This window comes from Diaphorina citri, unplaced genomic scaffold, assembly GCF_000475195.1.
Source record: "Diaphorina citri unplaced genomic scaffold, Diaci psyllid genome assembly version 1.1 scaffold567, whole genome shotgun sequence".
Lineage (NCBI taxonomy): Eukaryota > Metazoa > Arthropoda > Insecta > Hemiptera > Psyllidae > Diaphorina > Diaphorina citri.
The window spans coordinates 6173-20332 of record NW_007378001.1 but is presented as its reverse complement, the minus strand read 5'-3'; the positions used below and the strand labels follow the sequence as shown (position 1 = coordinate 20332).

The following is a 14160-nucleotide window of genomic DNA, read 5'->3' as shown; positions in this document are numbered from 1 at the left end:
TCTTATATTATAAGAACGAGATCCATTCACAGTTCACAGTTCACGTTTCACATTTCATAGTTCACACACTGATCGCTCTATCTCGATAACCACAACACCTAGAAAGCTGAAATTTGGTAGGGATATTCCTTTTATGGTCTAGGTGTGCAATAAGAAAGGATTTTGCGAAATTCTAAACCGATCCTGAGATATGATCAATTTTTGATCGCTAAAATCTCCATAAGAAATACACAGAGTGCAGAGACTGCGGGAGAGAAATGTTCCGCTCTCGACCAACATTTTGAGTTTCGTTTATGTTTTTAGTTTGATAACTATGCAGCTAATAGGGAGCGCGCAGCGCGACCGTATTTTTATTATTTTCTAGAAGTTCGGCCATGCCTTTTCTACAAGTTTGGCCATGCCTCGGGATGAACTAGCGGGATTCCGGAGCGAAGCGACGGAATTCAGCTAGTAATTTAATAATAATAGACTCTTGAGTGGAAGGTAACCACTAGGCGAGGTTAACGCCGGAGGCGTTTTCTACCACCTAACCCTTAGAACTCCATTATTATGTGGTCAAAATCTCAAATAGGTAAATTTAATCATGTCAAACAAACAATTCTAAGGGTTCAGGTAGTAAACCGACGAGCTACTTGGTCTTTTATCAGCATTTTACCCAACAAAATAGTTACATACCTACCTACTGCTTTATGAACAATGTGCCTAATGTAATTATTAGTTAACTACCTATCTACTGTATAAAGAATGTAAACAAAGTTTGAACCTTCAGTCTCAATGATTTATAAAATGTAAACAAAAATGTAGTCAGAGTTGTAAACCATCTCTGGGTTTGTGTGTTTATATCATTTTGTAAACACATGGTAGTAAAGAACATAAGCCAGCCTGGTTAGCTTGGAAGCGCAGCCCAAAAAAGAGAGAATTCAAGAATTGGTCTGCCAGCCTAGTTAGCTTAGTTGGTAGTGCGTCTGCCTTGTAAGCGCTAGGCCGCGGGTTCGATTCCCGCCCGGGGCGGATTTTATCCTGATGGGATAAGGTTCGTTCTCGGAACGGCTGGCTTTCTCCTATCCTGTCTTCCTTCTCTCTTCGATTTCGGGACGATAGGACCATAGCAGTTACAGTTCCCTCTGTCAAACCTCTTAAAAAAAAGAATTGGTCGAGTGAAGAGACTCTTTATCCGACCTAGTTATGTTGGAGAGTAGCGTGCCTGTCTGGTAAACGCTAGGTCGCGAGTTCGATTCCCGCCCGGGCCGAACTTTATCCTCGACAGACAAGGTTCGTTCTCGGAACGGCTGGCTTTCTCCTATCCTGTCCTCATTCTCTTATCTCGTCGATTTTGGGATGATAAGAACTTTTGCAGTTACAGTTTCCTCTATCAAACCTCTTCCCTCTATCACTATAAATGCATAATATTATTCACAACTATCAATACATATATATACAGGGTGGTCGGAATTTTTTTTAGAATATAGATCCAGGAGGTCAATACAAGACTTTTTTACTCTATGAACATATTGCTCTAAAATGCTTCCTAACCGAGATATCGATCAAAAGCTGTTATCATACCTAAATCCGTGCCTGTGGAGCTTTGGGTGTGCAGATTTAATTTTATTCAAGCCAGAATGCTTGAAATTCACTACACCAGAGTTGTGCAGGGCCCCTACAAGGCTTTGATTCCAAGATCAACTGTCGTCCTACAGGAGAACTTGTTCCAATATCTCGGTTTCATTATTAGATGTACGGCCTCCGACTGTTTTATTTCCATTCTAACCTCCTAAGTGAAAGGTGAGTAGGTATCATTAGTAAGAAAAATAGAGAAACCCGAACTTTTGCACTTTTTGCTCGTTATCTCGGTTAGGAAGCATTTTAGGGCATATGTTCATAGAGTAAAAAAAGTCTTGTATTGACCTCCTGGATCTATGGTTTGAGTATTAAAAAAAAAAAAAAATCCGACCACCCTGTATTATGTACATATAACTACATACATATAGTACATAGGTACAAGTTAGTAACACTACTAGGTATGTATATACATAGGTATCTACTACCTAGTCATCATTGTAAATATTGTCTCAATGAAATAAAATTTTGAATCAATCTCTCCTCACTAAGTCTGTAGTCCAGGGCCGAGATCGCGATATTGTGCATGCGTGATGGGCCAAGGTGTTGAACTAAACTTGGTCACTTAGTCAGGAATGGGCTATAGGTCTCCTAAATAAGGGCTGAAGTAGTCATGCTATTGCTATTTTCAAGCTGGGTTGACTGCGTTATAGCATACCCTGTCTTATCGTCCCGAAAGCAAAGAGAGACAGGTTAGGAGAAAGCCAGCCGTTCCGAGAACGAACCTTAAATATATTAGAGATTTTCTTAGAAAACCTAAGCTGAAGATCTTTTTTCCTCTCCTTCTTTATTCCTTGTTTTTAGCTAAATCCCCTTTAGGGGTGAGCTATTCATTTAAATTTCAAACCAGTGTGGGTGTGCTTAAAGCCAATTATTTCCGAAGCCTCTTCTTTAAATATTTTTTAATCCGACTTTTGTGTGTGACCTTTGTCGGGCACTTTATTGTCAATATGTTTCATTGTTACTTTCTAAGAACCACGACGCGCTTCCGATCTCAAAGAGAGACAGGATAGGAGAAAGCCGGCCGTCCCGAGAACGAACCTTAAATATATTAGAGATTTTTCTTAGAAAACCTAAGCTGAAGATCTTTTTTCCTCTCCTTCTTTATTCCTTGTTTTTAGCTAAATCCCCTTTAGGGGTGAGCTATTCATTTAAATTTCAAACCAGTGTGGGTGTGCTTAAAGCCAATTATTTCCGAAGCCTCTTCTTTAAATATTTTTTAATCCGACTTTTGTGTGTGACCTTTGTCGGGCACTTTATTGTCAATATGTTTCATTGTTACTTTCTAAGAACTAAGACTTATTTTAGTTCTTGCAACTTCTTGCTATATTTTAGGACTTGTTAATTGTTCAATGTTCATAAAATGTTTGACCACAAGATGGGGTATTTACAATTGGGAAATCATATTTACAACTTGCTATTTCCACGAATTAAAAAGGATAACGTACCCGACCCTGATGAGGACTTAACTATGTTGACTATGATAGTATCATTTGATATGTACGCCTAGGCCTCATGTGGCACTATTTTCGTCAGTTCTTATTGATAAATACCTCGTAGTAGAATATATTCTACGTGTTTTTGTTCCAGTCCAAGTTTTATATTTAGTGTCTTCTTCGATTTAATCTTTGCGTGACAGTGTTTTTTGCGAGTGATAAAAGTGATTGTGTAAAATACACGAGTGCTAAAAATAATGGTCTAATCAAGTCTAGTGTTAAAAACAATCAATGAATTATTAATTAAGTGCTAAAAAAAGATTAGTTTTTAATTGAGTGCCAAAAGCGATCTTTTAAATAACTAGCTCGTTCTAAAAAAGATTTTTGAAAATAACATCTTAATTGATGTTAAATACACTAGGTCTATTTTTTAGTAGATTTTTTTTAATGTTTATTGTTGTTTCTTTGTTACACTCTCTTTATTTAATTTGATATAGTATTTTTAATTGATAAATAGGTTCATTTCGATGATAACTCATAGATAACTTTTGGATTCATATCGCTCAAATTTTCTCATTATTCATTCAAATACTCGTAGGTAACGAGAATTAAGATTAAGCGAGGGTTTTCCCAAGTCAATATCTGACTTCTAAGAAGTTCATATCTAATTAAAAAAAACAACAAACAGAGTGAGTTCTGTCTATCTGTATGTTTGTTTGTATATTTATCTGTGTGTTTGTTCGTTTGTGTTGTTGGTTTGCCTGTCTATCTTTTTGTTTGTTGGTCTGTCTATCCGTCGGTTTGTTTATATGTTTGTTTGTTTCTTTATTTGTCTGTCTATCTGTGTGTTTTTTCGTTTCACCATAACTCTGGAAATGTCCTCATTAGATTTGGGCCCAGTGAGTTTTTCGGGGATTGTGGGAGGGGCACCTTTGGACAATTATGGGCTCTATCGGGGCCATTTTTATAAATTCCCTGAATTAGTTACGTTAAGATTTTGGGTACCTTTGGACCATTAGGGGCTCTATATCGGGGCCATTTTCTAAAATCCCTTAACTATTTAGTTTATAGTGACTAACTATCAGTTTAAATTAACTATCACGTGTAATAAATTATAAAGGATATTCTTATCATTTCTGTTTGTTTGATAAGAGAAAGATTACAACCATACCTACCTGCCTACGTTATGAACGCAATTGTACCGCGTTTCCTTTGCATGTGTGAGATTGCAAAGGCCAATCAACACCTTCGTACTTGAGTAGATTTAAGTTTCGAGTTAACAAACAAGTATTTTTTATTATAATTATTAGATTATTTTTATTTTGTTCTTACTGACACAAGTGGATTTCTCAAAATTAAATACCTCCCCAAGTACTTATTTAATAAAGAGACAGCCTAAAACTTTTGCATTATTTACGTTTGAATAATTAAAATAAAAAAACTAATTTATTTAAGTTTGATTTTGATTTGAAATATTGATTTTTTTATTACTATTTAAGTTTTAATAATTAAAATAACTCTTTATAACTTGAGTTTGATTTTGATTTGAAATATTGGAACATTTTGATGATTGCATAAGAATGTGACCCAATTAGATTACCTACACTATTGTTTATTTTATTTACACATTGTTTATTTTATTTTGGACTGATTGGTTGTTTATTTTATATTATTATTTTTATTTTATACGTATTTTGGACTAATTGGACTGACTAGTGTTTTTATTTGATACATGTGATATTGTGATACAACATACCTTGTGATCAGCCTAGTTACCTCACAACAATTGCTAGGTACCTTTTTGTCTAGTTAATGTGCTAAGTCTAAAACATGTGACATACCTTGTGATAAAGAGTACTTTTAAAGTTCCCCTTTTTGGATACTTTTAGATTCTTGGAAGAAAGTAGTGTAATACCTATATTTTTGGTGTAATATCTACACATTTATGTTTAATAGGTAGATAAGTACCCATTTCTAAGAGAAAAAGTGTTTTTTTTTTTTATGTGGTTTAATGCCTACCTAACTTCGAGGAAAAGTAGGTTTTTGCTGTAACCACTCCTTTTTAAACTATTTTTTTTTTTTTTTTTTTTTTTTTTTTTTTTAATATTTCCACTTTAACAATCTCTTATATACCTACTATTATCTTCTATTTTCTCTACTAACGATTTATTTTTTAATTAGTTAAATGAACCATGTCACTGTTCTTGCGAAAAGTGCGTCGACTGCTCATCAAAAACCCGTGTGGATAGTTATGACGAATCATACCTGAGTACTCACAGAGAACCTTATCTGCACAAAAATCCGTAAAATTGATAGTAAATCTGAAAATCATACACAATCACTGGGGTGACTTAATACTCAGCCGCTGGCCTTTCATGTCCGCACATCCGCTTAAGACGCTTTCCATTAGGTCTATGGTCTAATGTAGCAGTTGTTCAATTGCTACGAAATAAAAACGGCGGTGGAACACTCATCTTTTTTTTTTTTTTTTTTAAAAAAAAAAAAAAAAAAAAACACCACCAACAACAACAACAATAATAATGTAAAGCTGTGACCACACATAGTCGACGCCCCTTCACCTCGTCGATCGTCGGCGTCAGCTATGTGTGTACACGGCTTAAGAAGAAAAACCGACTTACCCTGTTGAAAAAAAAGCACCCACTTACTAAGTAAGGTGAGTTTATATACTCACACTCACTCAATTGATTCTAATTTAATCTAATACCTAATTTGCAAAAGACAAAAGAGGCAAAGACATAATTTGCCAACTTCCTTTTGTCTTTTTTTATCTTCCATAGAGTTTCTAGAAGGAAACAGAGCTTAGAGTCGATCAGCGATTCCCAACCTTTGTTCGGCCGCGTACCCCTTGGGCACCCGGATTTAATCTCACGTACCCCGCCACCATCATAATGAGTACCGAGTACCCATACCTAGGTTGAAACACACTCAGTACCTTTTGAAAAAAATTCAGTACTTCAGTACCTTGAGGTCAAAATTCAGTACTTTTTTGGACTGTATTGGACTGATGAGCCGTCAAAATTCAATATTTGCTTTTGTCCGCCATTACACAATTTTTTCTCGAGTAGGTACCCCCGGAGAGTCTTTTGCGTACCCCCGCCTGAGAATTGCTGGAGTAAATAATAGAGCCGTATCATTGCACCTACGACCTGTGTATAGCATACTTAATCAAGCTCTACATATGTTACTACAACACGTACATAGTATTTTGTATTTATGTTAGGCTCAATCCTCGAATTGGCACAATCCGTGGTCTGGCATTTCTTACTTCCACTCCGCGGAGTGAGCAGTTTATTCTTCTTTCTCATCATGCTCAATGGCCGATTTCGGCGATTGAGCTTTTTCATAAATCCGCGGACTGAGCTATTTACAGTTGCTCAATTGCCGAATTCCGGGGATTGAGCAGTTTGCATTGTTTACTCCGCGAAGGGAGCGTTTTTTTCGTTAGCGAATTCGGGGATGACGTCATAATTCATGACTCCCACTTCGTTTGTTTGTGCGCAAGCGTTTCTGCGCATTTTGACGTGAAATCTGACGTCATAACTCTTCGAACTTTTTCATTAGGACGGCAATTAAAAATTGAATTTTCGACCTTCTAAAGTTACATTTTCCGAGTTTTGACCTCAGATTTGGATTTTTCACAACATTTTACGTAGGAATCGACCTTTTATCAATAATATTTTCCCAATTGCAACTCCTCCATTGTCCTTACTTAGCCTTTTAAGGACAATTGATTAGCTATTTTCATGGAGTAGCAACCAGTGAGAAGAACGGCCAACCCTAACCAGCCTAGCTAGCCGACAATTTTTCAAAGGGTTCTACTTTTAAAGACCAAGCACAAGTCCTCACGATGTTTGTCTACGGTTCAGGACGAGCCAATTAAACATGGCTAGAGACCATTACCCCGGTGTATGGCTGATACAAAAAGATCTTTTCTGTATTCTGCCATCACCATTCGGCAAAAGCTAAAGCCGCTAAAACAACAACAACAACTTAGTAATGCTAACTAACTCCCTCTTTACCTTTTCCAGGGCCCTGTTCATCAATGAAAAGAACCTGACCAAGGTAGAGAACGATACCTACGTGTGGCCGGCCCTGGCTAAGACATTCTCCATTATAGCCGAGGAGGGAGGCGACGCCTTACACAATGGCAGTCTGACCAAGGCCTTTGTCAAGGATATTCAGGAGGCCGGGGGGATTATTACCGAAGCAGATATGAACAATTACAAGTAAGTAAAATGTCGGAAACATTTGTCCTATAAGTTTAAAGTTAAGAGAACTCACATAATAATTAGAAAGACACCAATAACCGAGAACTCACATAATAATTAGAAAGACACCAATAACCGAGAACTCACATAATAATTAGAAAGACACCAATAACCGAGAACTCACATAATAATTAGAAAGACACCAATAACCGAGAACTCACATAATAATTAGAAAGACACCAATAACCGAGAACTCACATAATAATTAGAAAGACACCAATAACCGAGAACTCACATAATAATTAGAAAGACACCAATAACCGAGAACTCACATAATAATTAGAAAGACACCAATAACCGGGGCAGAAAAGGTCTTTTTTTTTCTTCTCTTTTTGGTAGCAGAGCGTGGTTAGAGTGTTATTATTACTGAGAATGATATGAACAATTACAAGTGAGTATGATTTAACATATCCTGGTAAAGTTTAATATTCAAGAGGGACCTTAAACACTTTTTTAAGAGGTTTGATAGAGATAACTATAACTGTCAGGGTATTATCGTCCTGAAATCGAAGAGAGGATGATAGGCTAAGAGAAAGTTAGTCGTTCCGAGAACGAACCTTATCCGTTCAGGATAAAATCCGCCCCGGGAGGGAATCGTAACCGAGTCCTTACAAGGTAGACGCGCTACCCTCCGAGCTAACTAGGCTGGAAGGTCACCCATCCGGGTACCAACCACGCGCAATGTTGGTTATCTTCTGTGATCCATTGAGAACTGGTGCATTGAACGTGCCATCTGTGCGCTAACTTATTGAGGGTAAAATTTCGATATTTTTTGTCTCAAATTCATATATTTTCGTCCCCTATTGTCAAACTAAAAACATAAACGAAACTCAAATATTAGGGGAGCGAGGAAAAGTTTTCTCTCCCGCAGTCTTTGCACTCTGTGTATTTCTTATGGTGATTTTAGTGATCAAAAATTGATCATATCTCAGGATCGGTTTAGATTTTCGCAAAATCCTTTCTTATTGCACACCTAGACCATAAAAGGAATATTCCTACCAAATTTCAGCTTTCTAGGTGTTGTGGTTCTAGAGATAGAGCGATCAGTGTGTGAACTATGAAATGTGAAACGTGAACTGTGAACTGTGAATGGATCTCGTTCTTATAATATAAGATAAAAACAAGCATCATTCAATAGGATAAGGAAAGTCGTGTGATGTTCACACCAGATTTTTTTCAAGAGGTTTGATAGAGGGAACTGTAACAACGAAGGTCTTATCGCCCCGAAATCGAGAGAAGAAAGCCAGCCGTTCCAAGAACGAGCCTTATCCGTTCATTATAAAATCCACCCCGGGTGGAACAACCCGCAAACTATCTGCATTATTTGATCTGAAGTGTCAACTCTTGTAACACCTGCAACATCGTATACATATCTGCAAAGAATGAACACTCGAGAAATAAATAATTTTATTTATTATAGTAATTATTAATAGATTATTTTGTTCCCCAGTTGGTTATTTGTTTGGCCATTTTTAGCTAAATCCCCTTTAGGAGTGAGCTTTTTTTTAAATGCAACTATTTTCTGTTCATTCAAGTGAAATACGAAAAGTTCTTTCAGTTTCCTCTCTACCAATCTACTTTCTGCTCTCCCAAAATTTCTCTCTCCCAAAATTTACTTAATTCTCTTCTTTTCCTGGTAAACAGGAGGGCGTGGGTTCAATCCCAGCTGAGGTATGGAATTTTATCCTCAATATAATTTGAGAATTTGACCACAATAATAGTAGTAGCCTACTGCTGGAGTAAAGGGACTTTTCAGTCCTATGCGAGCAGTATAAATAAGCACTATTATTATTATTATTATTACTTTCCTTCCTATAGGATAAGGAAAGTAAAAAGTGGTCCTTGAACGAATTAAAATCTAAATTTCAACCCGAAAATATTCTTTTAATGTTTGTCTACTCTTTTCCACTATACTCCCAAGAGGTTTTTCCGATTTTTACAAAATTTGACAATGGACAAATGGACTTTCTTTAAAAGGTTTGTTGGAGGGAACTGTAACGGCTAAGATCTTATCGTAAATCAAAGAGAGAAGGAAGACAGGATAGGAGAAAGTCAGCCGTTCCGAGAACGAACATTATCCGTTCAGGATGAAATCCGCCACGGGCGGGAATCAAACCCGCTACCTAGCGCTCACAAGGCAGACGTGCTACCTTCCAAGCTTACTCTGAATGGCTTTTTTAGTCTTCGCCTCTTAGCCAGCCAATATCAATGAGGTAGCTAGGCCTACATTTTTTTTCCCCCCAAAAGATTTGACAGAGGGACCTGTAACTGCCCAAGGTCTTATCATCCTGAAAGCGAAAAGAAAAGAAAGATTTAAAGCTAAAACTTTACTCTTTTCTACCTATGTGTCGTTTTCCCCTAGGTTGTACAGCAGTTGCAATCGCAGGACTTCATTCAAGAGATACGCTCTCAGATATCTGACAATAGAACGTGGCAAGATATCGAACATTACAACGCCAAGTTTGTGCCCAGTGAAGATCATGGTACTGCCAATATTGTGGTCTACTCCGAAGCTGGTTAGTACGAAATGATTTCCTTTTTTTAGAGAGTTGTAATAACTTTAGCCAGTTGAGGATAGCAGGATAAAATAATGGAGGGAATTGTAATGGCTAACGTCTTTTTTTTCGTCAGCCTCTCAATCAGTCCTAACTAGGGTGATTGCTTTGGGCTGACATTTGGTTTTAGCTACAAATTTTACGAGTGGATGCCCTTCGCACTCAACATTTGCTATTTCTTTAGCAAGGGAAATTTCAGGCTGGTATCCTCCTTGTTTAACGTCCCCCAGCCAGGTAAAGCCAGTGGTTAATCCAAGAACTTAATCAATTTTAAACTTAAATTGTGGTCCTAGCCATTAATCGATTATATGTCTTAATTGATTATTGATTGTGCTAAAGTTACAAGTTATAGTGTAGGAAATTTGTATTTTGTAATTAAAGACACGAAAAGTTTAAAGTATTATTCGTTGAGTTTGGTTTTCTTCACTGTTGGAATTTGTTCCGCAGGGGTTCCTAAAGTTAAGAAACGTTGAGCGTGGCACGTAGGTGGAAAATAGTCATGAAGGCCAATTACACTCCGTTTAATGTTTCAAGATAAAATATGCCCCGGGTGGAATCGAACCCGCAACTTCGATCATTGGAATAGCTTTCAAAGCATACTGTGAGTGTTAAAAAAGAACAAAAAATTTGACAAGAAAGAACACAAAAAATTAAAAATACATAATACTCCCCAAAAATATATTTTTATAAATAAATGACGTAAAAATATTAGGTAAATAACAACATTAACAACACAATACATACAATTTTTTTTAAGAGGTTTGACAGAGGGAACTGTAACTGCTATGGTCTTATCCCCCTCTCTACTGTGAGCTGTAGTGGTTTATCTGAAGAAAGAAAAGAAGAAAAATAATGTAGTACTGTAGTAGGTAATAGAAAGTAAATATTTGGTGTGAATATCACACGACTTTAAGCCCCCATGAGGGTCATTATTAGGGTCCTCCTTCCCATGTTTGGGATTGGACGTATCTAGGCCGACGAACATTATCCCATCAGGATAAAATCCACCCCGGGTGGGAATCGAACCCGCGGCCTAGCGCTTACAAGGCAGACGCACTACCAACTGAGCTAACTAGGCTGGCTTACATATAAATTGATATCTTCAAAAGGCACAGGTACAAAAATTATAGTCGACGAAAATCTAACAATATCTACAATTCAGCGTTCCTTCTCTCTTCGATTTCGGGACGATAAGATCTTAGCAGTTACAGTTCCCTCTGTCAAACCTCTTTAAAAAAAATCTTTGGTATTCCATAACTTCTTTCCCTTAGGTCAGAAGGGAGGCGCTGAATATTTGCTGTAAGATCTGAGGTATTTCCGTGAGATCCATACAAACAAACCCACGACCCGCTGGTAACTCTTGAGTTAATCTGAAAATCAAATAAAACATTACTGCATTGTATGCAGAAGATACGATTTCTGAGGACTCTCCACTAACTAAATTCTCCTTTTTCTTTGAATTTTCCCGTGTACAGACGGGGTCGGCGTTTTTTTTTTTGCAGGCTGATCAAGATGGTAAGCATTTGTGGTTCACCGTTCGATGCCCGCCATTGACACAAAAAATTGCAATCGTTTTTCGATTGTAAAAATATAGATAAGATAATAATGTATATTTGTATTGAGAATATTGAAATTCCTGTTACAGCAAATTGTAAAAATATTTAAACGGGTTACTTTCTGGTGTTCTCGTGTTGTCCCAGCAACTAAACGGGAAGTCTTCTCTTGTCCATCTGATGAGGGACATACTACGGAATGGGTATGCTACAACTCAGACCACATGAGTCTGAGATCTAAGGTAGTTGTTTAATTGTTGCAAAATAAAAACGGCCATGAAACACTGATCTTTTTTATGTGTTAAACGTTTTTTTTTATTTATTTATTTATTTATCCTAACTAGGGTGATTGCTTTGGGCTGACATTTGGTTTTGGCTACAAATTTTACGAGTGGATGCCCTTCGCACTTAACCTTTGCTATTAAATTAGCTCTTTTATAGCTATAAATATGTAGCTATAAAGCTATTATAGCTCTACTAAAGAAAGTGGAAAAAAGGAAATTTCTTTTTTAATATACATAAAATGTTGTTTTAAATCCATTTTTCCCCCTCCCTCATCTCTGTCTTTGTAGAGCTAGAGCAAAAACTCGCTATTAACTAACTTAGGTGTCTAATTTACACTCACCGCTTCGCTTGGTCTCCCAGCGACCCAATGAATATCGCGTACGCCCGCACACTGGCCGCTTCAGCGTTCAACGCCTCGCCCATCTCTCTGGGCGCTATCCCATACCGGTCCAAATTAGCATCACTCAGTACGATAAGTATAGAATCATCATGTTGCGCGCACTCTGTCGTTAAATCCTGGATAGAGGCGCGTATAGACTCGAGCGTGTAGTCCCCGGATGCGCAGAACTGCGCGTGCGCATGCATGATCTGGGGAGAGAGAAAGGAATTAACTCAAGGAAGAAAAATGCGAAGAAAAATCCGCTGGCAAAGTCGACTATGTAAGCTAAGTTAAAAAATAAATATAATGCGGCCTTCGGCCCCTGTTTTTGGTAATAGATCTATTGTTAAGCATAAATGCGGCCTTGGGCCGCTCATAGTGCCAGTGTACGTTTCGTTCTTACGTAAAAGGTAATGCGGCCTACGGCCTCTAACAAAGTCGACTCTGTAAGCTCAGTTAAAAAATAAATATAATGCGGCCTTCGGTCGCTGTTTGTGATAATATATTGTGGGAGTGAAATTACCTTGATGACTTCCAGTCTCTGTTTATTATCACGGGGTAGATTGTTGCTCGTCACAAAAGGAATGGAGTGTGTTTCTCCAGAGTGTCCGATAATATCCAGACTTATTCTTTGATCGAAATCCTGGAATGCCTCCAACGAGGTACCAAGATCACTACCAGTATTGCGCAAGTTATTATGATGAACCTATGGTCTAATAATACTCTGAAGGAATCAGTAGACGCAGCTAGAATACATCATCAACTGTTCCCGATGAAGTATGGATATGAATATGGTGTGCTTCGATCTATTATAGAAGGTATGGAACTGTATAGACTCGAGCGTGTAGTCCCCGGATGCGCAGAACTGCGCGTGCGCATGCATGGTCTGGGGAGAGAGAAAGGAATTAACTCAAGGGAGAAAAACGCGAGCTTGAGAAAAATGCGAAGAAAAGTCCGCTGGCAAAGTCGACTATGTAAGCTAAGTTAAAAAATAAATATAATGCGGCCTTCGGCCGCTGTTTTTGATAAGAGATCTGTTGTTAAGCATAAATGCGGCCTCCGGCCGCTGGCAGGGCCAGTGTACCTTGTTTCTATATAAATATATTGCAGCCTTCAGCCCCTGTTTTTGGTAATAGATCTATTATTAAGCATAAATGCGGCCTTAGGCCGCTGGTAGTGCCAGTGTACGTTTCGTTCTTCCGTAAAAGGTAATGCGGCCTACGGCCGCTGGCAAAGTCGACTATGTAAGCTCAGTTAAAAAATAAATATAATGTTCGGCCGCTGTTTTTGATAATATATTGTGGGAGTGAAATTACCTTGATGACTTCCAGTCTCTGTTTATTATCACGGGGTAGATTCTTGATGCTCGTCACAAAAGGAATGGAGTGTGTTTCTCCAGAGTGTCCGATAATATCCAGACGTATCCTTTGATCGAAATCCTGGAATGCCTCCAATACCATGATGACAGCCTCTAGCTCGCGATCTAAACGTCCGTCATAGCCATTGAATCTGAGGAGGAGAAAGAATAGACTTAAGGGCGAGACAAAAGCAAGAGTTGAAAAATGACTTAATGAGAGATTTAACTAATGGGAGAATTTTTAATCGTCCAAAAAGGATCCATTTTTTGTGATCCTAAAAGAAGGAGTTTTTAAAAACTTCTGTTTGGATCATTAACTGCTTTTATTATCATCGAAAAATCCCCCGTTAGTGAAATCTCTCATTAAGTCATTGGTGAAATCCACCATGAGGTTGCTGTTAAGTATTAGTAAAATGTAAATTCGTCCAAAAAGGATCCATTTTTTGTGATCCTAAAAGAAGGAGTTTTTAAAAACTTCTGTTTGGATCATTAACTGCTTTTATTATCATTGAAAAATCTCCCATTAGTGAAATCTCTCATTAGGTCATTGGTGAAATCCACCATGAGGTTGCTGGTTGCTCCCTTTTTCAACAAATTCCTCTTTATTCCTTCCTTTTTTTCCATTTCCCCCTGTTTTCCCCCCTTTCTTTCCACCCTTTGATTTTGTATATAATTTCATGATAACAATC

At 37.7% G+C, this 14160-nt stretch overlaps 1 protein-coding gene and 1 long non-coding RNA gene across 3 annotated transcripts in view; both read left to right on the top strand.

Annotated features, from left to right (window-relative positions):
• Window positions 1-13102, top strand: part of LOC103510162 (glutathione hydrolase 1 proenzyme) — a 27784-nt gene extending 14682 nt beyond the window's left edge. Inside the window, exon 10 of the mRNA XM_008474807.3 lies at window positions 12777-13102. Coding sequence (XP_008473029.2) covers window positions 12777-13102 — 326 coding nt within the window. The remainder of the gene's footprint in view (window positions 1-12776) is intronic.
• LOC113467845 lies at window positions 3054-4883 on the top strand. Of its 2 annotated transcripts, none has more exons than XR_003391785.1 (2): window positions 3054-3742; window positions 4118-4883. It is a non-coding gene; the product is annotated as an uncharacterized LOC113467845 (long non-coding RNA). The 2 variants fall into 2 exon arrangements; XR_003391786.1 differs by having other exon boundaries at window positions 3057-3647.
• Window positions 13103-14160: the final 1058 nt, after the last annotated feature.